Raw genomic sequence first — 25,167 nt, forward strand, 5'->3', positions numbered from 1 at the left:
GGGTTGGGAGTGATGCCAAGGGTTTCTTAAAACCCTGAGTAACAGATTCAAGCCCAGAAATTGTGTTTTTAGCTGTAGATTCGCCACTGATTTCAAACTTTTTTCAGCCCAGGACGTTTATGTTCAAAACCCTAATTTTTGTGCTCAAAATTTTTTTCTAATAATAGATTCTTGGTGGGTTTTTCAAGAGCTCAATTGGGTTGTCGTCAAATTTTTCTAGGTGCCTCAATTTTCAAGCTCTCTTCTGGGTACCCCTTTAATTTTTTTGGGTCTTCCGTTAGTTTGCCTTGAAGTACGTGTCTTCACAGATTTTCACGTTTTTTCAATGAAAAATGTGCTATGGCATCTCTGACTAATATTTTGCTTGAGAGCAATTCAAAATTATGGCACTTGGAAGCAACGAATAATAGTAATTTTTGAATATCGAAATATTGATCAAATTGTCTTGGGTGTTACACAGCGTCTGACTACCCCTAGTACTAATTGGGATACATGGGATATGAATAATTGAGAGGTAGTGATGCTTCTCAAATTATCCATAGATGATGATCAACTCTCTCATATTCCATCCGAAAAGATAGTTGCCGAGATATGGGCACATCTCAAGAATCTTCATGAGACTTCTGACAAAAGCAGAGCTTTCTTTTTGAGGAACGCTCTGTTTTCTATTATAATGGATGAGTGAACATCGCTCCAAGCTCACCTGAATAGGATTCAGGAAATCCGTGATCAGTTGCTTGCCATTGCAAGATGGAGAAAGAGGACATTGTGGTCATCACTGTCATGAGTTTACCCAAGTCCTATGAGCATTTTATCGAGACTCTCAACATCACTTTTTTTGATGTTGATCTAAAATTCACAAATCTTTGCACACTCCTGCTTCAGCAAGATCAGTGGAAACAGCAGTTCGGTAGCAATTTCATCTACACCTCCTCGAAGCAAGCCTTTGTTGCTAAATCCTGTTAAGTTTGTAGTTACAGTCAGATTGATATGATTATGAGTTTCATTACTGATGGTAATATAAATATTCCTTTATATAATATATATTACATATATTATATTATATTACATATATAATAATAATGTATATATTATACATATGGTTAGTTATATTATTTTATACTAAGTAATGATGTTTAAACCTTGGAAGACATGTCTCTTCATTCTCTCATACTTATGTGAGATCCAAATCTACATTCGGAACATATCAATAACAATGGCAATATAATTACATTTGCAGACACGATCCATGTTACTTATATGGTATCAGAGCTGGTTGCAAATGTAAGAAAACAAAATACACAATGTCAATCCCATGGTTGCAAAAAGAAAAAAAAAAAATTGAATATGAAAAGCATTGTATGTGCGTGTTTACTGAGCATTGAAGAAACTTCATTTGCGTGGCCAGTTGGAATTCAAAAGATTTGGTACTGCAGAATATATGACAGTGCACATAAAACCATTAAAGAGGACCCCCCCACATTGACATCGGGAGTGTCAAAGGGTTTTTTAATTACTTTGCCCTACAAAACATACATGTAGATACCATGAATAGATCATATCGAACCTAAAGGTAGGGACTTCATATTCGTGGTATTGTCCATATTGCTGTCAAAGACCGCCTTATTAGGACACATGAATGGAAGACTTGGCATGTACAGTTTGAGAAACCACTTAAACAAGGTGGGTACAAATTCTGACATGTCGCCCACCACAAATTGCAGCAATTTAGCAATTGAGAGGAGGATGACATTTATTAACAATATCGACTCAATGTTTATAGCAAATACTGAAACATGAATCAAAGAACAATAACAAGAGAGGAAGACAATACGTCCAATAGAAAAGGTAGGGTATAATTGTCACATAACTTCATAATTTGAGAACTACTTACATGACCATCAGATACGATTAAGTTTGGGTGAAATCGCAGACAAATTAATAAACCTACAAGCATTACCTTTTTCGGAGATTGAAGTTCTGGAAAGCAAAATAGAGAACACGACAGAAATACGGAATTGAAGAGAAAGAATTAGAACTGGTCCTGGGAAAGATACATGGACGATAAGAGTCTCATTCAAGAAAATCCAATTCAAGTCAAGGGATCTGACAACTACTAGATGAAAACTACTCTTTGCATGCATGGGACTGAACGCTTTAAGTTTAGTTTATGCAATTTTCAGGATCCCCGATGGCTTCCTGAATATTTGTATCATCCTCAATAGTTTTTGCTTATTGTCGCTGAAAATTCACATTTCTTATTTGTTGTCTCTGACTTGGTCTTTCATCGAGATGGTAATCCATTGGATAAATGGTCTTTGACAAACATACGATATGGTTGTGGCTGGAGACTTCAAACATCCATATAAAGTCAATTCAATATCATATCACTTTGACAAGCCTGGGATGCATACGTGTGCAATTAATTCCTTATTGTTGTTGTCTTTTGATTCTTCCTCCATAAGACACTATAAACGTGTCTCATTACTTCAACGGCATCCATATATGCCGCTTTTTCTATATCACTGATCAATTCATCTCTATTACTTTATGACTAATTAATACCTGGTATTGATATCAACCGATGATATTTGATTGCATCGCATATTGTGTGGCGTGGGAAGACATATCACCGTCTACCACAGATAATCATTTGTTTATTAAATCTAGCTGTTTATATCCATATTACTTAACATGGTTTGTTTATGATATCCATGTTACTTGACTTGGAATAGCCACATATATTTAAAGTCACAATGAGGATTGACGGCAATACACTATATTGTGAAGTCAGGCATCACGATGAATATAGCTTCGAAAAATTTGTGTGCACACGGGTGATTGTATTTGTGCCTCTTGAATATATTATTGTAACCGAAGACCAGAATGGGATGCCGTGAAAATGGTTCAATCAGATGCAAATAAGAATGAAGGAATATAATAAGGTGGCCCAACATACACCATGTGGATAAGGTGGCCCAACATGAAAACATATAGAGCCACAACATTTTGTAATAATCTCTGCTTCGTTTGATAAATAAAACTCAAATCTGAACTACTAACTTTTCTCCAAACAGTTGTTATGCAACCATAAACCTTAAGCAAAGGTGCCTCTAAAACACCACGTGCTAAATATCATAATAAATGTCATGAAATAGTCATATCGAATAGAACTTTAGCAAATACATAGATAGTGGTACAAACATTAATTGATAGTATTCATCTAAGCTCACAACGATAAAACCAAGTTTGTTATGCAATGAATAAATATAGAATTTCCACATTCATGAAAAAATCACAGCGTACGGTAACTGGCAAAGACAATACAGACCCGATTTTCTAGAATCTAGTTTGCTGCCAATTTGAAGGTGGAGACCTTGTGACTGTCCCTGAGCTGCCGTTAGGATGCTGGGTTGTCTTTGCAATCACTTCCTATTTCAGCAAGCTATTCCTGCTTATCATTTTCTGTTTGCTACTGCTGGAGTAAAAATATTCATATATGTGTTCATTGTAAAATTAATCTAACCCATCAACCAGCTACCCCCATCTACATGTGCTCTACTACTGTCGATTCGATGCTAAGGCAACGCTGGCAATGCTACTGTGATTGTCTTTCGGCCATGTACTCGGGTTGCTCCCTCTATTTTTTGTGATAACCTTCACTCACGTTAACTCTATGGCCACCTAGATACCTCTATTACCTCCAACTCTAATGCACTTACTGTAGGTTGTCAAGTGATGAGCTGCAATTGATGTTATTGTAGATAGGTATCCCACTGTCCTCTAACAGTACTCTCCACACCACAGTTCGCAGGCTACTCCCAGTAACGTGTAGACACTACTACACTACTATTGTATACAGATTACAACTTACACAACTACTAAAAGATTAGATGCATAATCATCGTTCATCAATGTAACAATGGAGTCTTCGCATACCTGTATGACCTACTGACTTTAATCTCCTGTTCTTCCTTCTACCATGGAAGCTTCACTTCTTGTAAAGTAATGGATCTATTCAACCTCAATTCTACAGTACAATGTGAGTACTAGGTTTGCATCCAATCTCACTATTTTCCTTAAGAGGTTTCGTCCTTAGGAATTATCCAGTCACATTTAAGCAACCTTTCGGATTTGAGAAAATACCATATATTCATTGTAATAATCCCAATGTTTATAACTTCAAAATGAGGAGAGGCTCGAACAATTTAGCAATGTGGGATAAAAGACTATTTCGTCTTTTAGTCACTTAAGTAACTTTACAACTTTATAACATTAAAATATTTAAATAAATCACTTAAGTCGCTTGAACTTTAATATTTCTTGAAATACTTGTCTAATTGTCGTGCCATCTGAGATAGGAATCTCTCCTCATAATTCCCCATGTGACTAAATGTACTTTCTAAAAATAGAAAGGGTCCACCTCTATTACCCTAACTTACTATACATAGTAAGTATGGCAAATGGAGTCTAAATGACATCAAACGAAGGTCAAATCCATAGATCACTGAATGTTGGAGATGATACAATCCTCAGAAGACCCTCTAGCCATCCTCATTAGACTATGAGGATCCAATATTAGGCTAATCCCTAAAATTCTAATGCTGGCAACCGATGGGGACATTACACATTTGAGGTACATGGGATAGAACGGAGGAGTCTAGAAGAGTTTTGGTGCCCTCAATCGAGCTAACGATAAAGGGATAGTAAACATATATCTTACGTGGATACATATCAAACAAAGTAATATATATGAAAGATGGCATGTGGTCAAACAAGAGTATTGACCGAAAACTACTCATTTTATTGACAGTTAGAGTGATATTGGAGGTAAGAATATGTTTGCTCATTTCATTACTAGATCTTTAGAATACTATTTAAGGGATGTGTCATCATTAATAATTATTTATTGGTTATATTATATAAGATAGTATAACGGAAAATATATGATGACTATAGATATATATAAAGTAAAATACGTTTTCTAAACAATTTGTTATGAATATAAGTGAAATTGGTTACCTTAGATTTTTATGTGGTATTAATAAAGGAGTTAATATATTGAAAATTTAGATTATGGTATATATAGAAATGGAAGATATGATTATATGTTCAAAGCATATACATTTGTATATATTACATTGAGATGATCTTATATTATGATGCAGAATTATTATCCTTTAGTATTATCTCTAATCCACATATATACTTGTTGCCTCACTTTTCACCATGTACGAATCTTGCAAAGTGGAGATTAGCTTGTATTGTTTTTAGTTTAGTCGATTCGGTTGCCCCTTTTCCTTCCTCAAGTAATAAGTATCTCCATCGGGTTTTCATCTTTCCCTTCTCTCGCATTGTATGGCCAGGTGGGTTTTGTTTATCATCATGAGTCTTTGGGGTAGTTTAAGACCTTGCTCGATGGAGATTCTTAAATTATTTTACTTCAAATGAACTTACTCACAAGTCATTTTGTTCTGAACTTATAGAAAGTTGGACTGGCGAAAAATCCAATTTCATCTTCTCCTTGGCGGGTTTCGCACCCCAAAGGTGAAACTCCGCCGAGATTCCCAAATGCGGTTCTCGAGCCTAAATGAAGAGAAGCAAATCATGTTATGGATAGATCATTCAAGTGTTGCCATACTTTCGCTACGGGAACCTTTCAAAACTCACTAAGATGATTAAAAAGGCCATCGGCAGAAAACTCAGAAACAACTTCTCCTCAGCGGGTTCCGAACCAAGAAGTCAAATTTCCGAAAAGGTGTTTGTAAAAGAATAAAGTGAGCCAGTGGGTCCCACCTTTCACTTGTGAAGTCAATTTTATATTTTTCGAAGGCTTAAAGTAAAGTGATTAGGGCAGAGAAGGTAAAACAAAGGGCATCGGCGGAAAACTCAAAAACAGCTTCTCCTTTGCGAGGTTTCTACCCTTGAAGGCAGTTTTTCGCATCCAGCGGAAGATCACTCTTGCAAGCATGGTTATTTGATGAATCGATTATAGGAAGCTTAAAAAAGGTAAGGGAAGCATGTTGATCACTTTGAGGGAGGTATTCTGTTCAAATTCTGACCGAGCGGAATTTTACTCACGGAGTACTCCGTTCTTATTTCTCCGCAGCTTGGTGTAAAACGAGAAAGTAAGCCGTAATAAAAGAAAATAACCCTTGGGCCAACGGAAACAGTGAAAAGACAAGAAAGAGTTTGTTGTAACCTCCACATTTACTAATCTAACGGATTTATCATTTAAGTCATTTGTGTGGCGCGGATTTTAAAGATTAACAGGTGGATTGGAGTTTCTATATAGAGATGAACATAACGGATTTTCAAACTACTGCTTACTCATTTGAACTGTTATGCTGTTAAATTGATTATTGAAATCCCCACAGTTACAAAGTTCTACTCTCTATCTTATTTTGAGTTTTAAGATTTCCAATTATCTCTACCTCAATCGAAATGGCAACAAGATTTGTTGGATTCGATGGATTGGGCAGAATCAAGTCCACATGGCAGAATATCACAGACACTTCACTCCGTTTTTTTGACATGCAAGATTTCCAAAGAAGGTTGAGGGCAGAACTAGTTCATCCCATAATGGAGAAACTTCGGAGAAGTGGGCTGGTAGAAGCAACAAGATTTCCCGTAGAAGTGCAAGCCTCGGAGCTGATTATTGAATGTATCAATCACTATAACCCAGATACGAAGCAAATCTTGCTACCTAATCAAACGGTGTTAATCTCAATTGATAGGCAAGCAGTAGTCAATTGCCTGCGAATTCCAAAAAGAGAGGAGTTCTCTAAATTAACAATTGGAGGAGATATGTCTGAATTCTCTTTGAAAAAGATGGTGTGGCGAAAGGAGATCATGAGTTCTTGGTTCCAAAAGCCAAGAGGAGCCAAAAGTAAAGTTCCTAAAACCCTTTTGGGCACTGATCTCAAGCCCAAGATTGTGGACATTCTAGTTCTTTTGCATCGATTGAAAGGTGAGGTCGAAGCCCTTAATTTTGTAGAACAATGCTTCTGTTTAGTGCAAATTATTTGCTCGGATACACAATATGTTGACTAGGTGTATGAGGTAAGTGAGCATCTATCTAGAGCTCTAAGTGCAGCCAAGTTCTACAATTCATTTTATATGTCTTCCTTCTTGATATATATGTTGGCTTCCCTACAATTATGGCCGGGCCTTCCCAGAATAGAGAATTTTCTAGATGATGTAAAGAGTTATGAGTTTTACCCATGCTTGCAATTACAGAATAGTTATGCAGAGTATATCAGAGTTAATGATGCATTTACAATGAAGCTTTGCAAGGAACTCCAAGGGTGCCCAGAGAGGAGATTCAGCCCAAAAGCGATGGCGGCCATCAGTCAATTGGGTAGTTATTTCATCCAATTCTCATCTTTTTCATATTTACGTCTTGCAGCTTTCGATGGATTTCCCCTGAAGCTGCCCAGATATCCGAATGACATGATCATGCTCATTGAGATCATGAGACAAGCAATCCAAGTGAATGTGCTGAGCGCCAGTTTGAAGAAAAAGGGATATGAATTTCCCATAAAAGTTGGAGCATACAGTTGTGAGTCCCGATCAAATGCGAAGAACATACTCAAAGCATTCGAGAACAAATACAGACTAGAGGAGTATGAAGTGATAAGGCCCATGTTTGATCCAAATGGGTATGCTAGAGATGTGCTTCAAATTGGAAGCGTCATCAAACATGTAACTGCTATAGAAGATTGCTAGGCTGATTGCAAAGATGAGCTAGAGAGCCGAGACCGTGCCTTTGCTAGACTCACAATAGAACAAATAAAGACATATGGCATTAACTTAGAGGTGGAAGGGCTAGAGGATGATGGGCAAAATATGTATAGTAATACATATTTGACCAAATTGAGAAATACTCCAATCAGTTCTGAGCCATATGTTGATGTGGAGAAAGACCTTGATGTTATGATGGCTCGGATTATCAAAAGAACCAGGAAATGGGTCAAGTGGACAGCAAAAAAGGGCCGGAGTAGGAGCAAGACTACTCAAGCTTCACTAGTTGTTGCTACTCCCACTTCTTCTCAAAGTGCCACACCTAATGCTACAACTTCAGCTACTCAAGGACCTGCTCAATCTGCAGGAGGAGGTGACCAACCCCCAGAGAAGAAAATTTCAATAGCTCCAACTTGCCACGGTGGTCCTCTACCAGTTATTGGAGCCCAAGCCAGCACCAAAGTAAAGAGGATTGAAGAGCCGAAAGATGGTGTTACTACTCCAGTTTCACCTCCTCATGTGGCTGCTACTCCATCTCCTCGTCATAGCCCTGGTCCATCTGCAAGTGCTCCCCTTTTGAAGCCGACTGGTTCCCCCATTCAGATAGTAGAGATCGAGGATGAACAGAGTAGTAGCAACGAATCCACCGAATCTGATGAAGCCACAAGGAAAACTCAAGAGCAAGAGAAAGTCCCGAGTTCTTCTAGGCTTCTATTTCAGGATCCTAAGAATCCTTTTTCTGCTACTTCAGCGCCAGTGACTCCGGTGAGGAAGAAGATGTTCAGTGTAGAATCACTTGGGGCTGCTTCTAAAGTAATCAGTACAGAATCTTGGCTAGAAGATACTCTAGAAAGGAAGAGAAAGAGGAAAGAGGAAAGTATCCCTACAAAGGATACTGTGTCTCAAGCAGTTCGCTCTAGATCTATAGTAGCGAAAGCTAAGAAGCAAAAGACTTTATCAATACTTGGGCAAGTTCCAGAAACAGAACACTTAACAATGGAGGTAGCAAAGTCAAATAAAGCAAGCAGAATTGAGGACATGACACCTGATGATTTCACTCTGCATTCGACTGATCTTGGAGAGGCTAGGCATGATACAAAGGTGGGCTTATGGAGATCAACTAACGAGGTGATAGAAGAACAATTGGAGAACCTCAAATTATCAAAAATCAGAATGAAGGCCGAGATTGAAGAATTGAAAAAATTTATCAGGCAATTAGTTGTTCCATTGGCAACCATTACTGGTGTGCCTGCTATTGAGAACCCTACTGCAGAAGAAGTGCAAGCCTTCATCTCACAGCTTCAAAAGGATAGACATTTTGGCCAGATCGGAAAAGAATGGATTGAGAAACTCAATGCAAATGGAGCTATTCTAATTGATCAAATTGGAAATGTTATCCTTCGATTGGAAATTGAAAAGGATAATATCATTTCTAATCACAACACTTTGGCCGCAAAAAAGGCAAGGTGTGACGAATGTATTTCTCTCCTGAATATGGTCATCCAAATGAAGGCAAAAGAGGCAGTTGAAGCGAATATTTTGAAGAAGGGGACTGAGCCTCTGTTCGAATGGCTTCAAAACATGCAATTCAAGCAGGAGATTATTCAAGAGGCTGAAGAAGGACTCGAAGAAACAAGGGAAAAGGTGAAGAAGATCCAAGACAGAGCATTTGAACTCATGCGAGGATTACATACTAACCCACAAAATAGTGGGCAAGGAAAAGCTCTCATTGGGGTAGAAGTAATGAAAAATAACTTCTCCACATACTTGAGTAATCTATCTGGAGTGACTTCAAGCAGTCAAAACAAAGTGGTAGAGTTGCAGACGCTTGGTGGATACATACATGTGGCAGCTGGAGAATTGACAAGTCAGCTAAATGCAGTAAAGGAGTTGGCTTGGGAGCATTCAAAGTGGCTCTTAAGATTCACTAATGTACATGTGCCTAGTCACGAAAAAATGATCCCAATTATAGTGGCTGCCAAAACATATAAGGCAAAAACTGAAAAGGGAAAGAAGTCTAAGTAATTCATTTGACACTCCCTTTTCGTTCTCTGATGTAAATTTTGCAAATTTTGTAAATTTTGTAATACGACAAACTGGCATCTTGCCATTTGTCATCCTCAGAAGATGAACTGATTAAAATTCCTATTGTAACGGTCATCTCTCAACTCTATATGTATGAAGTTGAATGATTAATGAAAGGTCGGCAAATTTTTGGTGTGAAGTACTTTTTGTTGCATAGTCAATTAAATGGTATTTTATGTCAATCATTTTCTGTTCCAGTAGGTATTGTGTTCAATCTATGTTTCCTTTCCGTTTTATAGAGAATTAAGGAGGAACAGAGCTTCTTTCCCCTGTTTTCAAGATCATGAATGAATGTGATAAGTATTGTTATGATTCATTCGGCTAAAGATTTTGTTAACGTTCCTGGTTTATCAGTTATAGTTTAGATTTGAATTTCAACTTATTCTAGTCTTATGCGAATAGATTTACAGATTCATAAGATGTGTGGATATGTGAATCTGGTTTAGTATTGAGAAGTCTTTCTTGCCTGAATTAAGTTCTAGTTAGGCTTAATTTGGTTTGCCTCTTCTGCTCTCGGGTTAAGAGCATACCCCACATTAGTTTTAGGAATAAAACATAATTCCTTGAACATCATTCACACACGAAGCTGTACCTACCAATTCAGAGAGAAGCCAATAATCAAATAATGGCTTTTCAACTGTAGTAAATAGATATTGTTCATCATTCAAGCATTAAGAGTCATATCTTCACAAGAAACAAGAAAGGACAAATTTGTTTACCAACAATACTATAAAAGCTATGTGCCTTGATCTTTTCTTTGAGAATGTTATTACAAGAAGAGAAAGATTGAAATTCAAAGGGAGACTGACATTAAAGACAACCTTGAAAGAGAGGGAGAAGACTGAGGACATTATTTAGTTAAACCACATTGTGATAGATTGACTAATGACATAAATTTGGAATACACAGATTGCAAGATGTGCAAAATATAGGTTTAATCAAAAGATCAAACAAATACCTTTGCATGAACAAAGGAAATTTGATTTTTTGTGAAACATTAATGAAGTTTTTTCAGTTGAACCATCTACGAGCCTCTCTTTGATGAATGAAACTCGACGTACAAGTTGTAGATTCATACATGTAACACAATCATACTAAATCAAGATATTGGCGTATTGTGAACAAGTTTGAGAAAATTTAAGGACATGTTCGCTACTACTGTTAAGCTAAATGAATGTTTGGACCTTTAATGGATGAAAAGGGCAAGATGGAACTTAGAAAGGAGTTGTCATATTTGATGCAAAATTGTTCAACAATATAAGAATGAGTGAGAATTCTACATTGTGGGGGGAATAGTAGTCAATGTTCCATTCCCACTTGAATCTTCTTTAGAGGGGAGATGTTTTATTCTCAAATAAACTAAGAAGACAATTTATGAATCTTCATCTACAGATAAGTGTTCTTTTTTTTTGACATTTATTTCTCTTATTTGTAATTTCTATACATACTATAAAGGTTATTTGCCTTGATCTTTTCCTTTATGGTTGAGGATGTTCTTATAGGAAAAGAAAGTCAGTACTCTAAACATGCTACCAGATATTGTGCAGACTTAACCTAATGATAGTAAATCCAAAGACCCTGATGATCAAGATGGATAAAATGAGACTCTTATCTTTGATGATTAAAATTATGAGAGTCTCCTACATTAAGAGGGAGTGTGACACTTCTTCGAAGGCAACACAAGAGCTTAGAAGATTGATACTCAAAGGGAGTCTAAAAATACATGTGGGTGACTGCATGATGTTGATGGGCCTACTCCTACGTATATCATGAGGAAGTGATGACTTATCACCAAGAAATCAAAAAATTGATATCAGATTCAAAGTGAGTTCGACAAGTATTCTTGGGTAAAGAGAGTTTCAAAAGAAGTAACTAAAGGACCTGACTTCCCAGGATCGATTATCAAAGAGAGAAATTTTGAGATGCAATACCTTGTGGATGATATCTTCTCTATGATGAGAAGTTCTAAGAGAATTTTTTTATAATGCACTCTCCTCTATGAGAGAGAAGTATGAGGTGAAAGCCCTTTGTTCCACCCTCTAGTAGTAGCTATGGTGGGTCCACCCTCTAACTTGGTTCATGGTGGATATCATGTGAGTTACTACATGTTGTTGTAATTATGTCATGAAAGATGACGATCTTTCATTGATGTATATATTTAGAGGGGAGTTATTGAAAGATGACAATCTTATCAATAACTGGACCTGTTATCATAATAGACTACATTAAGTTGTTTTCCCGGTGTGTCAAAAGTTATGATAACAAACAGAAAGTAACTATTGCAAGGTGACGATCTTATCAATAGTAGACCTATCTCTTGATAGTAAAATGTGTTGGAGCACGTGTTATCTTGGTTCTTTGGGCTAGATTTTGCCGGACATATTGGTAACCAACTTATCATGGTTCTTCGGGCCAGATTTTGCCGGACTCCATGAAAGTTGTTATGGTTCTTCGAGCCGGATATTGCCGAACACCATAACTTAAATCTAGTATAGACCACACTTGGGTGGTATTTAAACTTATATTAAAGTTATAGTAATTGCTTAATTTCCCTCCTTGCTAAAAGAAAAAGTGTTGAGAAATTTAGTCTCATTATGAATCATAGCAAATTCCATACATAATATATGTGTGTGTTGATGGACTTATGTTGATATACTTAAATTTGTCATTCTGGGAATATCATACTGAGATTTTATCTCTTTGTATACTTAAGAACATAATATGTTTTGTGTCAATCCTTCCTAACTAAGAGGGAGTGTTAAGTTTGTAGTTACAATCAAATTGATACGATTATGAGTTTCATTATTGATGATAATATAAATATTCCTATATATATATATATATATATATATATATATATATATATGTATATGTATATATATACATATATACATATATAGATATATATATATATATATATATACACACATATCATATATACATATATATACATATCATATATACATATATATATATATGTATATATGTATATATATATGTATATATGTATATATATGTATATATGTATATATATATGTGTGTGTGTGTGTATGTATGTATTACTTATATTATATTATATTATTTATATATATATAATAATGTATATATTATACATATGGTTAGTTATATTATTTTATACTAATTAATGATGTTTAAACCTTGGAGACATGTCTCCTCTCATACTTACGTGAGATCCAAATCTGCATTTGGAACATATCAATAACAATGGCAATATAATTACATTTGCAGACACGATCCATATTACGTAACAAATCCTTTCAAAAGGATAAAGGGAAGTCTCAGCAAAAATCCTCTGCTCCAAATTCAGAAGGCTCCTAGAAGAGAAACATTCAATGCAACTATAGCCACAAGTTTGATCACATTTAGGTTGAATGTCAAAAACACATAGCTGCCCTATCTAAGCAATCTGGTTCGCAGCCCACAAGAAACAGTGCGGAGCACTTTGAGAAGACAAAATCTGTCTTTTACGTTTTTCGACAACTTTGTGTTCTAGATAGATTAACCATTAAGGGAGGCTATTACGATAATAGATAAGCTTCTATTATTAGTTAATGGTTATCTATTTGTAATCTATTGTAAATATTAGAATGTTTCTAATCTTAGTTAGTCTATAGTTATCTATTAGCTTTCTTTAGCTAGAATTGAATGTTTCTATTCTTTACGATTGTTTCCTAAGGAAACATCATTTTATTCTTTTGAATATATTGACCTCTCAATCTCTGTTAATATTAAGCAATTGTTTTACCAATTACTTCGTAATACTCACACCTATATTTTCACTTGAGTGGTGTAAAAATGGGGAAAATTATTTGGTACTTTACAAAGGAGTTATACTTGCAAAGAATATATTTTCACTCAAGTATTTGAATGATTATCCTACTTGTGGTAAAAATTGTTTCATGGTAGAAGCATGGGTTAGAAGATGATTTCAAAAGGTTTTGAAGATTAGGTATGCAACACATTATTCTTCATCAAGAGAATGTAGTTCACAAGGATATTGAAAGAGAAAAACCATTTTTTTCTAGTAGCAAATGGGAAGTGGACAAAATAGCAAAATCTGCAAGTAGGAAAGTGTAGATATTTTCAGACAAAGGAATCAAATAGAATATTTTCTAGCTTAAAAGAGAATAAAGATGACTATGTTGGTGTGTAGCAACGGATCATGTTAATATTGTACACTTGTCAAGCAAGGGAGGGGAGGCAAAGCCGCCCCAAAATTTTCTCAAACGAGTATGAGAATACAAGGATACAAGTACATGAAAAGAATATGAGTAAACAATTTAGGGTTAGGTTAATTTTGTTAGCCGACCTTTTGTAAACTGTCAAGAAGGGGCCTATAAATACGTTGATGTAAAATGCCCCAGAAGTGAGAACATGTATTTATAATTTTCTCTTCATTGGATAATAAAATAAGTAGACAGTTGTTTCTCTAACAAATGTAGCCCATATTGGATGAACTTTGAACCACATTAAATTTTTGCTTTATTTGTTATGTTATTATTCTTCATTTGTGTATTTGAGTTTGTATAAAATTATTAATTTGTATTTGCTCTAGATTTGCATAAACCCTATCGTATCAAAGCCATGTATTTCTATAAATTGGCAAGGAATTTCAAATTCGAGTGGGAGCAATGGAAGAAATCAAATTCAAGGTCGACAAAGTTTCATAGCCAAAATTAGCAGCTATGGAAAATGCAAATAGGGGATCTTTGGAAGCTATTGCAAGGGAAGGCAAAGAAATCTACCATGATGTTGAATGAAGACTAGGGGAATTTGAATGGAAAGGCACTAGGGACCATTCAATTGTGTCTTGCACCATCTGTAGCATTCAATATATCAAAAGCAATAATGGTTGAGACCTTGATGACAACATTAGCTAAATTGTATGAGAAACCCTCAACTTCCAATAAGCCATTTCTTATGAAGTGTTTGTTTAATATGAAAATGAGTGAAAGAGGATTTGTAGCAGACCATTTAAATGAATTTAATACAGCTACTAGCCAATTGACATCTATCAATGTCAAATTTGATAAAGAGATTAGGGCTCTCTTAATTTTATGTTCTTTGCCCAAAAGTTGGAACAGCATGGTTATGGCTATAAGTAAATTTCTGTTTGGTTCAAGCATTTAGAAATTTGATGATGTTGTTGGTGTTATCCTAAGCGAGGAAATGCGATGGAAAAGCACAAGTGAGGCTTCAACATAATTGGGTGTCGCTTTGAACATAAAGAACAAGGGAAAACCAAAGGAAGAGAAGAAGACCAAGAAATCGTGAGAAATCAGGAGGGAAGTCAAAGAGAGTACATTCTCAATCAAGAGGAAGATATTTTGTTGGTACTACAGAAAGCTAGGACATTACAAGAAAGATCATTGATCTCACAAAAAAAAAGGAGACGAAAATCAAGATAATAGCATGGAAGCCAACATTCAATTATACTTTACAAGATGCCTTAAGTCTATGCTTAGATAATGTTAATGATTCTTAGGTAATAGATTCAAGGGCTTCAATTCATGCCACACCCCATAGAAAGTATTTTCTAGATTATTTTCAAGGTGATTTTGGAGAGGTCTATTTGGGTGATGATGAGTCTTGTCAAATTGTTGGAAAAAGCAAGATAAAAATCAAGTTGCAGAATGGAAATGACTAGTTGTTGCAAGAGGTTAGGCATGTCCCTAGTTTAAGAAGAAAATTTATTTTTGCGGGACAATTGGGTGAGGAAGGTTTCATAGTGACCTTTACAAACAATGTCTAGAATGTCACTAAAGGTGCATTAGTAGTAGCTAAAGGTTCAAAAGTAGGCACATTGTATTAGTGTACTAGTAATATTTTTTCTACCTTAGTTGCTACAAAAATGTTGTTGCACACACAACTACAATAGATGTTGTAAGGGATAGCTACAAAACTGTGGCACCATAGACTTGGGTGCATGAGTGAGAAAGGAATGAAAATCTTTCACTCTAAAAATTTGTTGCCAAGATTGAAGCAAATTGATTTGAAGTTTTATGAAAATTGTGTTTATGGCTAACAGAAAAGAGTTAGATTTCTCAAGGTTGGGAAAGAGAAGAAGAGTGAGAAACTAGAACTTGCGCATTTAGATGTATAGGAACCGGCTCAAGTATCATCTCTTAGTGGCTCTTGTTATTATGTTACTTTTATAGATGATAAAACTAGGAAAACATGGTTGTATTTCCTAAAACAGATATTGGATGTTTTTGAAACTTTTAGGAAATGAAAAGCTTTGGTCGAGAATGAGACAAGAAAAAAGTTGAAATGTTTACAGGTCTGATAATGAAAACAAGTATTGCAGCAAAGCATTTGAAGATCATTGCTCTTGCAAGAGAATCCAAATGCAAAAGGCAATTCCTAAAACCCCACAAGAAATGGTGTGTCTAAGAGAATGAATAGGACTATCATGGAGTGTGCAAAGAGCATGACATTGCATGTTGGACTGCCCCTACATTTCTGGGAAAATGTTGTACATATTGTTGTTTATTTGATAAATAGGGGACAATCAAATCCTTTGGATGGTAGCATTCTAGAAGAAGCATGGACTATTAAAAAGGTCAATTAATCTTTTTCAACAAACCTCTATGGTATTTTGAAAAAAAGAAAATACTTGGAAGTACAGATGTTATATTCAATGCGAAGGTCATGCATAAAGAACAAATGCAAGAAAAGAAAGCATGAATAGGCCACAAAGGAATATGTGGCGTTGGATGAGATCCCAAAAAATCATGTCATTGGTACTTGATTCTCAACAACAACAAGATATTCCACAAACTCCTGCAAGGGTAGACATTCTACAGGGTTAAGCAGACCTCCTGAAAATTTTATCATTTATTCTAGGCAACATTTGTTCCAGGTTCTGCTAGTTACATTTATTCCACCATTTTGTTTATGTCATTAAGCTTAAGATGTGAAGATACTGCTTAAACATTAAATCTGTTTAGTCATTGCGGCAATTAGCTAATTTTACATTGAGGTAACAGTATTCCACTGATGAATAAATGGTTGTTAAATGCCCTTTATGTGGCAGAACTGTTCTGGTTGCAATGCATTTTCTGAGGCAGCAAGGGAGTAAAGAAACTAGACATTGCTTTGTGCCTCAAACTTGAAGCAAAACATTGAAACACATTTCGAACATAAAACCATTGGCTTGGTCTGAGATAGTCAGTTTACAGTTTGGTAAAAAAATGGTAAAAATATCATTAAAGTCCTCAAATTTCAAATACAAACCATCAATTATGTTGAAGATTGTAGCTGTGATAGATATCTTTATCTCTGACTTTGCTATATGTTGAAAGTGAGATAAGATCTATATATTGTGTTTACAGCTGGAGAAGATATTTAAGATATTTATTTGAGATGATATTATATGAAGAGATGTGTGTCATGCAAACTGGAGAAGATATTTAAGATATTTATTTGAGATGATATTATATGAAGAGACGTGTGTCATGCGAAGAGGCATGCGTTTGGAAACATGAAGAGACTTGTTTTTAGAAATTGAAGAGACCTTCAGTTGTGAGATGAAGAGTTTCTCAATTCTTTAAATATATATATATGTGTGTGTGTGTGTGTGTTACGGGACTCGGACTCGCCTCTGACTTGGAAAGGTCAAAATTTGACTCGGACTCGGACTCGGCGACTGGACTCGGCAAGGACTCGAAAAATTGAAAAACTCATGAAATCCAAAGATTTTTAAGGATTTTAAGATTGTTTCTTGCATCTTTTAGTCAATTAACATCAAATACACAATAATTGATATAAATAGAACCTACTTAATACACATACACAATTTTGCATAGATCACATAAGTATAAAAGCGAATTTTTGAAGGAAAAAAACTGAATAACCACAATATAAAGTTATAAACTATAAAGTAATAAACATAGTGTCACTCCAATATCAAAGACTCAAATGTCTACAACATTCATGGATTACAAAATCCATGGTATCAAATTCAAAGGTTCAAAACATATATCAAAATAACAACTAGAGTCATCCTCTATGTCCTCCTACGAGTGCGCCTAAGATAAGTCATGGAAGACTCTAGAGCCATCCTCTCTGCCTGTGTCTGAGGCTGACCCTGAACCTCCTCCTCATCCTCATCATCATCATCCTCCTCACGCACATAATCCTCATCATCAGCCTGGGATCCATCACTCCTAGCCTCAAGGTCCACTCTGTCTCCTCGTGCTCTAGCCTCCTCAACTGCCATCGCTACTGCCTCAGCCTCTCGATCCACCTGATCTACCCACTCCACATCTTCATCACTGAAGACAGGATCATCCACCTCTGTGTTCTACTTTGCATGAGGATCAACATTCTCTAATACAATCGGAGTTGTATCGGTGCCAAAGATCTGTCTATGGCGAAGGCGAAAGTTGTAGTGAACAAAGACAAGATCATTTAATTTTTGCACTGCCAACCTATTGCGCTTCTTTGAGTGTATGTGCTCAAAAAGACTCCAATTACGTTCGCATCCTGATGCACTAGATGGCTGGCTCAAGATGCGAATCGCAATCCTCTGTAAATTTGGCACCTTTGTGCCAAACATCTCCCACCATGCATCTGAAACAAGAAATTTTTGAATCATATCAATAACTTTGAATTTATCAAATTAAGATGGTAATAGAATTACTATTAGAAATTAGTATGTAGAATCAAAGATTTTTAGTGTTTATCAGGCATCAATGCTGTCCTATTTCTTTTGCACAACTCTCGTGCAAATAAGTCCCCTTGAGCTTTCTTAAATAGCTCAATCTCACAGACTATATCTGTGCTAACTGCTGAATTGGGTGACATTCTCTCTATAACATCGTAGAGGCCGCTCCACACCTCATCATCAGCTTTGAAATGTGGGCTGAACTGGTATGCTGGATTAAGGAAGTAGGCCACTGCATGTATAGGCCTGTGAAGTAGATTGTGCCATCGTCTATCAATGACATCCCATATAAGCCCGTACCTATCTCGATTCCCTGCAAAAAAAGTGCGAATGGCCTCCTTCACCCTATCCATGCCCTCATAAATGTAGCCCATTGAGGGCTTCTCTCCATCAGCTGTTCGTAGGAGAACAATAAGCGGCTTTACAAACTGCAATCATTATGAAAGTTGGAAAAAAAAAATCAGCTTTAAGTTTTTTCTTTAAAAAATGAACAATAATTTATAACATAATTTTATAAACAAAATAAAGTTGAAATGAGAACAAAAAGGAAAATTACCGTCACAATATCAGCAATAGGTGTCCAAAAAGAGGGCTCGTCAAAAATATGATCAACTGCAGCAATCCCTACAGTGGTCTTTGCATATGAAGATGCAAGCCACTCCTCACTAACAAACATACGTCTCAAACCTCCCTTTGAATCAAGCAAGAATTTCAATGTGAGGAAGTTGGTTGCAAATCTAGTGACCCCTGGACGAGACAACTCCCTTTGCTCATTGTGTTTCCTCATGAGGTTGAGGACCCATGTATGATTATATATGAATTTGCATACACTCCTTCCTCGCTCTATAACTGTTTTGATCCAAAGGAGTTTACCAAAATCCTCTAACATGAGGTCAATGCAATGAGCGGCACAAGGGGTCCAAAATAAGTGAGGGTGTCTCTCCATAAGAAGCTTTCTTGCAGCAACATAATTTGCTACATTATCAGTAACTATTTGCACCACATTCTCCTCACCTACATTCTTTATCACTTCATCTATTATTCCACAAAGATATTCAGCATTCTTTGTTTAACCCGAAGCATCAATGGATTTCAAAAAAACCGTGGCACCTAAAGAAAAAGAAACAAATTAGTATAATGATTAATGATGAATCATAATTTATAAATTCAAAATTTATAAACTTAATCACTTAAGTACAAGTTCTACTTCTAAATTTTTAATGTCTAAGACTCTAAGTACAATTACAGTTTACTTGATGAAGAAACAAGAAAGTTGAGGAGTGTTCTACTCCTTCTATCAGTCCAACCATCAGTCATGATGGTGCAACCTTTTTTCTTCCACACCTCACGCTGCTCCGTGATTTCAACTTGTACATCAACCACCCTTTGGTTGAAAATAGGGCCTCCTAGCTCTTCAGTACTAGGGGCTTTGAACCTTGGATCACAAACAGCAACAGCATCGATTCCAATTTGCCAATAAGGGGACCTAAAACAAATAGAATAGAATTTAAAGTTAAACAAATTAGCATATTATTAATTAAAATTAAAAACAAAATACAAATTAAAATAAACAAAATAAACATATTATTGAAAGTTGAAAGTTGAAAGCTAAAACTTGTAACTTTGAAAGCAAGAGAAGACTTAAATTTAAATTTACATAAATAATTACCTTGCTGCATTGAATGAAATGTTGTTGTAGATGAAGAAGTCCCCAAGTGCCAATTTTGCATAATCATGTTTATCCTTGTTCCAATCCATGCCCTCAAGCGATGGCTGTGAACCTAGAGCCGTGCGTGGAGCAAACATAGAATCAAATGTCGATTTTTGCTTACGAATGCGAGGCTCAATGCTCACACTCGTAGAAGCAGTGGTACCCGTAGGTGGAGCAGTGAATAATGGAGAGCGAAAACTAGAAGACCCCTGTTGGACTCCGGCTAGTTGTATCATTTCTTCATGTTGTTTCTTTTTCAATTCTTTTTGCTCCATTTTTTCCTCTAAAAGAGTTTGGATGTCTCGCATAACATCTTGGAGTACATCTTTGCATTTTTTAGCATCATGTCTAGGTATATGTGCTAGGTGATACTTCAATCTATTTATTCCTCCCCCATTATATACCACACCACAATGCCAACATGTAACAACTCCCTTTTTGTGCCCCGGGATGGCATGTTTCCAAGCCCTATCCCTTGCTATTGCACTTGGGTCTGCATTAAGGTTAAATGGAGGCCTATTTCCACTTCCCTCATCTTGTTGTTGAGACATTATATCAAATTTCAATAAGTTACTGTTCGTTGTCAGCCTGCTGCAATATGAATGTAAACAAAATGAGAAGTAAAAAAATAGTAGACTAGTAGTAGAGAGTAGAGACCAAACAAATTTAAACAAAATGAGAAATGAAAATACTTTAAAAATATGAATATAAAAGTTTAAAACATAGTATAAAACAACACAAAGAAATGCAACAACAACTTGTAGCTTACCTCTTCAAATTTGCACAAACAATGGAAATGCAGTTTGTAGAAAGCTCCTCCAAATGCTCCCTCAAGCTCCTCTCAATGCTTTAATACAAGCTAGAAAGATGCACAAACCATTAGCAATCAATACGGGAGAGCAAACCGGTTTGTTGATTTCTCTCTCAAAACCCCAATATTCTTCTCTAACTCTTTCATCTCTCTTGTGAGCACAAGCAAATGGTGGAATGACCTTTTTAGGTCAATAACATGTTATACAAACCAAAAAAATCCAATTAAACAAAGCATTTTATGTTTTTTTTGCCTTTTTACTTGTTACCCGCCGGCGATAGTCCTAGCATCGGGACTCGCCGAGTCAGGCGAGTCCATGGACTCGCCGAGTCAGACTGGACTCGGACAGGGCTCGGCAGAGTCTGAGTCAAGAGGCAGTCTACCTCGGAAAGGTGGACTCTGCCTCTGACTCGCCGAGTCTGAGGCTGACTCGACGAGTCCCATTACACTGATATATATTGTATTCAGTGGAAAACATTGTACTCGATCATCTTTTATCATTAATTGAGATATTTTTCTGGTGTGGCTAGGTTTTTCCCTTCAAGTGGGAGGCTTTTCTCAGGATAAATGTATTGTGTCTTTTGTACCTTCTTTTGTTCTTTCTTATTGTTGTTTATCTTTATTTCTGGGCCAAACATTAACATGGTACTAGAGCCAAGTTTAGATATCAACAATATAGGAGTGTTGAATATGTGTTGTTTATTTGATAAATAGGGGACGTTCAAAATCCTTTGGATGGTGGCATTCTAGAAGAAGCATGAACTATTTAAAAGGTCAATTATTATTTTTCTATAAACCTCTATGGTGTTTTGAAAATAAGAAAATAATTGGAAGTACAAATGTTACATTCAATGAGGTGGTCATGCATAAAGAACAGATGCAAGAAAAAAAGCATGAATAGGCTAAAAAGGAATATGTGGTGTTGGCTGAGATTCCAAAAAATAATGTCATCGGTACTCGATGCTCAACAACAACAAGATATTCCACAAACTCCTACAGTGTTAGACATTCTACAGGGTTAAGTAGACCTTCTGAAAATTTTATCATTTTTTCTAGGCAACATTTGTTCCAAGATCTGCTAGTTACATTTGTTCTACCATTTTGTTTATGTCATTAAGTTTATTATGTGAAGATACTTCTTAAACATTACACCTGTTTAGTCATTGCAGCAATTGGCTAATTTTACACTGAGGTAACAGTATTCCACTGATGAATATATGGTTGTTGATTGCCCTTTATGTGGCTGAACTGTTCTGGTTCGAATTCATTTTCTGAGGCAGCAAGAGAGTAAAGAAACTAGACATTGTTTCGTGCCTCAAGCTTGCAGTGAAACATTGGTACACATTTCAAACATAAAATCATTGGCTTGGTCTGAGACAGTCAGTTTACAGTTTGGTTAAAAATATCATTCAAGACCTCAAATTTCAAATACAAACCATCAATTCTGATTGTAGCTGCGATAAAGATCTGAATCTCTGATTTTGCTATATGGTGAAAGTGAGATCAGACCTATATATTGTGTTTACAGCTGGAGAAGATATTTAAGATATTTATTTGAGATGATATTATATGAAGAGACGTGTCATGCGAAGCATGCATTTGGAAACATGAAGAGACTTCTTTTTAGTATTTGAAGAGACCTTCAATTGTGAGATGAAGAGTCCCTCAATTCTTTATATATATTGTATTCAGTGGAAAGCATTGTACTTGATCATCTTTTATCATTAAAAGAGATATTTTTCTGGTGTGGTTGGGTTTTTCCCTTCAAGTGGAAGGGTTTTCCCAAGATAAATGTCTTGTGTCTTTTGTACCTTTTTTTGTTCTTTCTTATTGTTGTTTATCTTTATTTCTGGGCAAAACATTAACATGGTATCAAAGCCAAGTTTAGATATCAACAACATAGGAGTGTTGAATATGGTGGTAGCTACGAGGCAGATTCTTCTCTTTTTGGACATCTCTGTAAATCTCTTGGTTTGTCTCCTTGATGTTTGTCTCTCTATGTTGGTGTTGTTAATATCTCTTCTCTGCTGCTCCAATTTTGCTCTCAGTTTTGCCGCATGATCCTTCTTTCAAAATCTCATATGTTTGTTAATACTTATCGTACTCATATGCTCATATACATTTCTTTTTTGTGCATTGTTATTTTCAATGACTCGGATTGTCTAGGTCTTGTGTGTCCTGACCTGTTCTTCCTAGTCAACATGTTTACTTCACCTTCACTCTCCTTACAATCAAGTTGTTTATTCATGGTGATATGTCATTAATGGTTTGAGTGTAATGATTGCCTCTTGGTCTCCACTTTGCCTTTTTGTTGTAGAGAACCGGTGTCTATTAAGCAAATGGTTTTTGGACTTCATCTGGCATTGCTAGAGTGATATTATTTTCTGAAATTATTTTCAGTTTTCTAAAAGTCATCAAAGAACAGTTCGTAGAAGAGTTAAGAGATCTAGAGAATGTGGCAATAGTTGGTCTCGTCTTTGAACTTTCACTCCCTGGAGCTAAGGAAAATCTCAAGTTTTTCATGGTGGATTTGAGCAATGATTGCAGCCTCGATATGGCCATCAATGGTTGTGAAGGGGTCTTCAACCTTCAAATGCCCCTTCTCTTCCATTCACAAAATCCAGAGGACGAAATTTGCAAGCCTACAATCAAAGGCACACTCAATGTATTGAAGGCTTGCGCGTTATGGCCAAGCGTGTGAGGAATGTAGTACGTCATCAATAAGCAAAGTATTGGCCATTGAAGAGGATGGGAAGCGTATAGTCACTGTTGATGGATCATATTGGGTGTCTGTCGATCATGTCAAAGCAACCTCTCAGGCTTTATTGTTTGTGGATACATTGAGGCTTGCTGTTGAGACACTTTTGTCTCCAAGATTACAGCATTATTGCTTCAATCCCGAAATTACAATGCACAATGCCATTGTTAAACAAAATGTCACATGGAGGTGATTTTTGAGGTAAGAAACATCTTCAGTATGGGACTATTGCGAACAATTGCATGTAAACCTCTCCAATTTGAAGTATCAGCATTCAATAGAGCTCTACAAGTCTTGTTTGTGCATAATACTTTTCAGCACGGTACAAGTATTTACTCTTTGTTTTAAGCTGATATTTATTATTTACAATCGTTATACTAGATGTCATGGGCAAGCAATTATGGCAATTGTGCTGATTTATGTTTCAATATGCTTAAAAGAACTCATATTATTGCCAAATGTAAACCCTAAACCCTGTTTCGTTAAGCATTGTCAACGTAGTCTTTTCAACCAATCATTCATCTTAGTGTTTATTGGGTATTTACAACATTGATGCTCGTGCCATAGATTTTGTTTGAAATATTTATCATGGAGCTTGAAATGTGCCTTCACAATCCCAACTAAGCTTATTAATCTACTTATCTAATTATGGTTCTTTCTGAGATTTGTGTCATTACTCTCCTAGCCCCCAAAAGAGTGTTATTTGTGAAGGAAGTAAATTGTTAATAGTGGTTGAGGTGTATTTATGTTCTTTCACTTCACTTGAAAAACATTGTGGCTGAATGACGTACAAGAGGTGTGTGGGCACATGTTTTGAAGTATATTCTGCAAAAGAACTCTTCTCGGTGCAAATTGACGTATCTTATCTCATGCTGTCATAAATGGAACTTCTTATGTTGTAGCCCTACAAATGGTTGTTGCGGCTCTAGCATGTTGTGATGACACATGTTTATTGAGGATCTCTACAAATTGAAAAGAAGAAGAGGGGAATGGAGGGTAATTCTCTTGTTGTTGATTTGTGGGTAGTCAAAGCAGCCTTTGAATTTAAAGAATCAGACTATTTATGTTTTCTTTTAGACAGGGACTATATTTTAAAGGTTACTGAAATCTTTGCTGGTCAATCAAGGAAAAAAGAGGATGAAGTTAATAAGCTCAACAAGGAGCTTAAGGATGCTCAAGAGGCATTGGATAATGCACGAGTTGCTCTTCATGAAGTGGAAAATCGTATTGTTGTCACCAATCAATCCAAGGAACAGGAGGATAAAGGAAGGCATGATTTTTTTTAGGAAGTAACTGAGGAACTAGATAGTATTCAACAAACTTACAACTTGGATAGCTACCTCAAAAGATCGAATAGTGGAATTTTGGAT

The 25,167-nt window shown here is 36.1% G+C and overlaps 2 protein-coding genes across 3 annotated transcripts in view; both read right to left on the reverse strand.

Moving 5' to 3' along the window:
- The window catches only part of HASPIN (Protein kinase superfamily protein), an 82,179-nt gene that overhangs the window by 51,011 nt on the left and 6,001 nt on the right, over positions 1–25,167 (reverse strand). The gene's annotated exons all lie outside the window — the stretch shown is intronic.
- Positions 18,405–19,581, reverse strand: LOC149542971 (uncharacterized). Its single transcript, XM_089797898.1, has 2 exons — positions 19,074–19,581; positions 18,405–18,945 (listed from the first exon to the last, which is right to left on the reverse strand). Exons 1-2 carry the CDS (start codon positions 19,461–19,463, stop codon positions 18,526–18,528), a joined length of 810 nt encoding a protein of 269 aa, XP_089654024.1. The 5' UTR covers positions 19,464–19,581; the 3' UTR covers positions 18,405–18,525.

This window comes from Cupressus sempervirens, chromosome 8, assembly GCF_028749045.1.
Source record: "Cupressus sempervirens isolate cs-2001-9-10 chromosome 8, ASM2874904v1, whole genome shotgun sequence".
Lineage (NCBI taxonomy): Eukaryota > Viridiplantae > Streptophyta > Pinopsida > Cupressales > Cupressaceae > Cupressus > Cupressus sempervirens.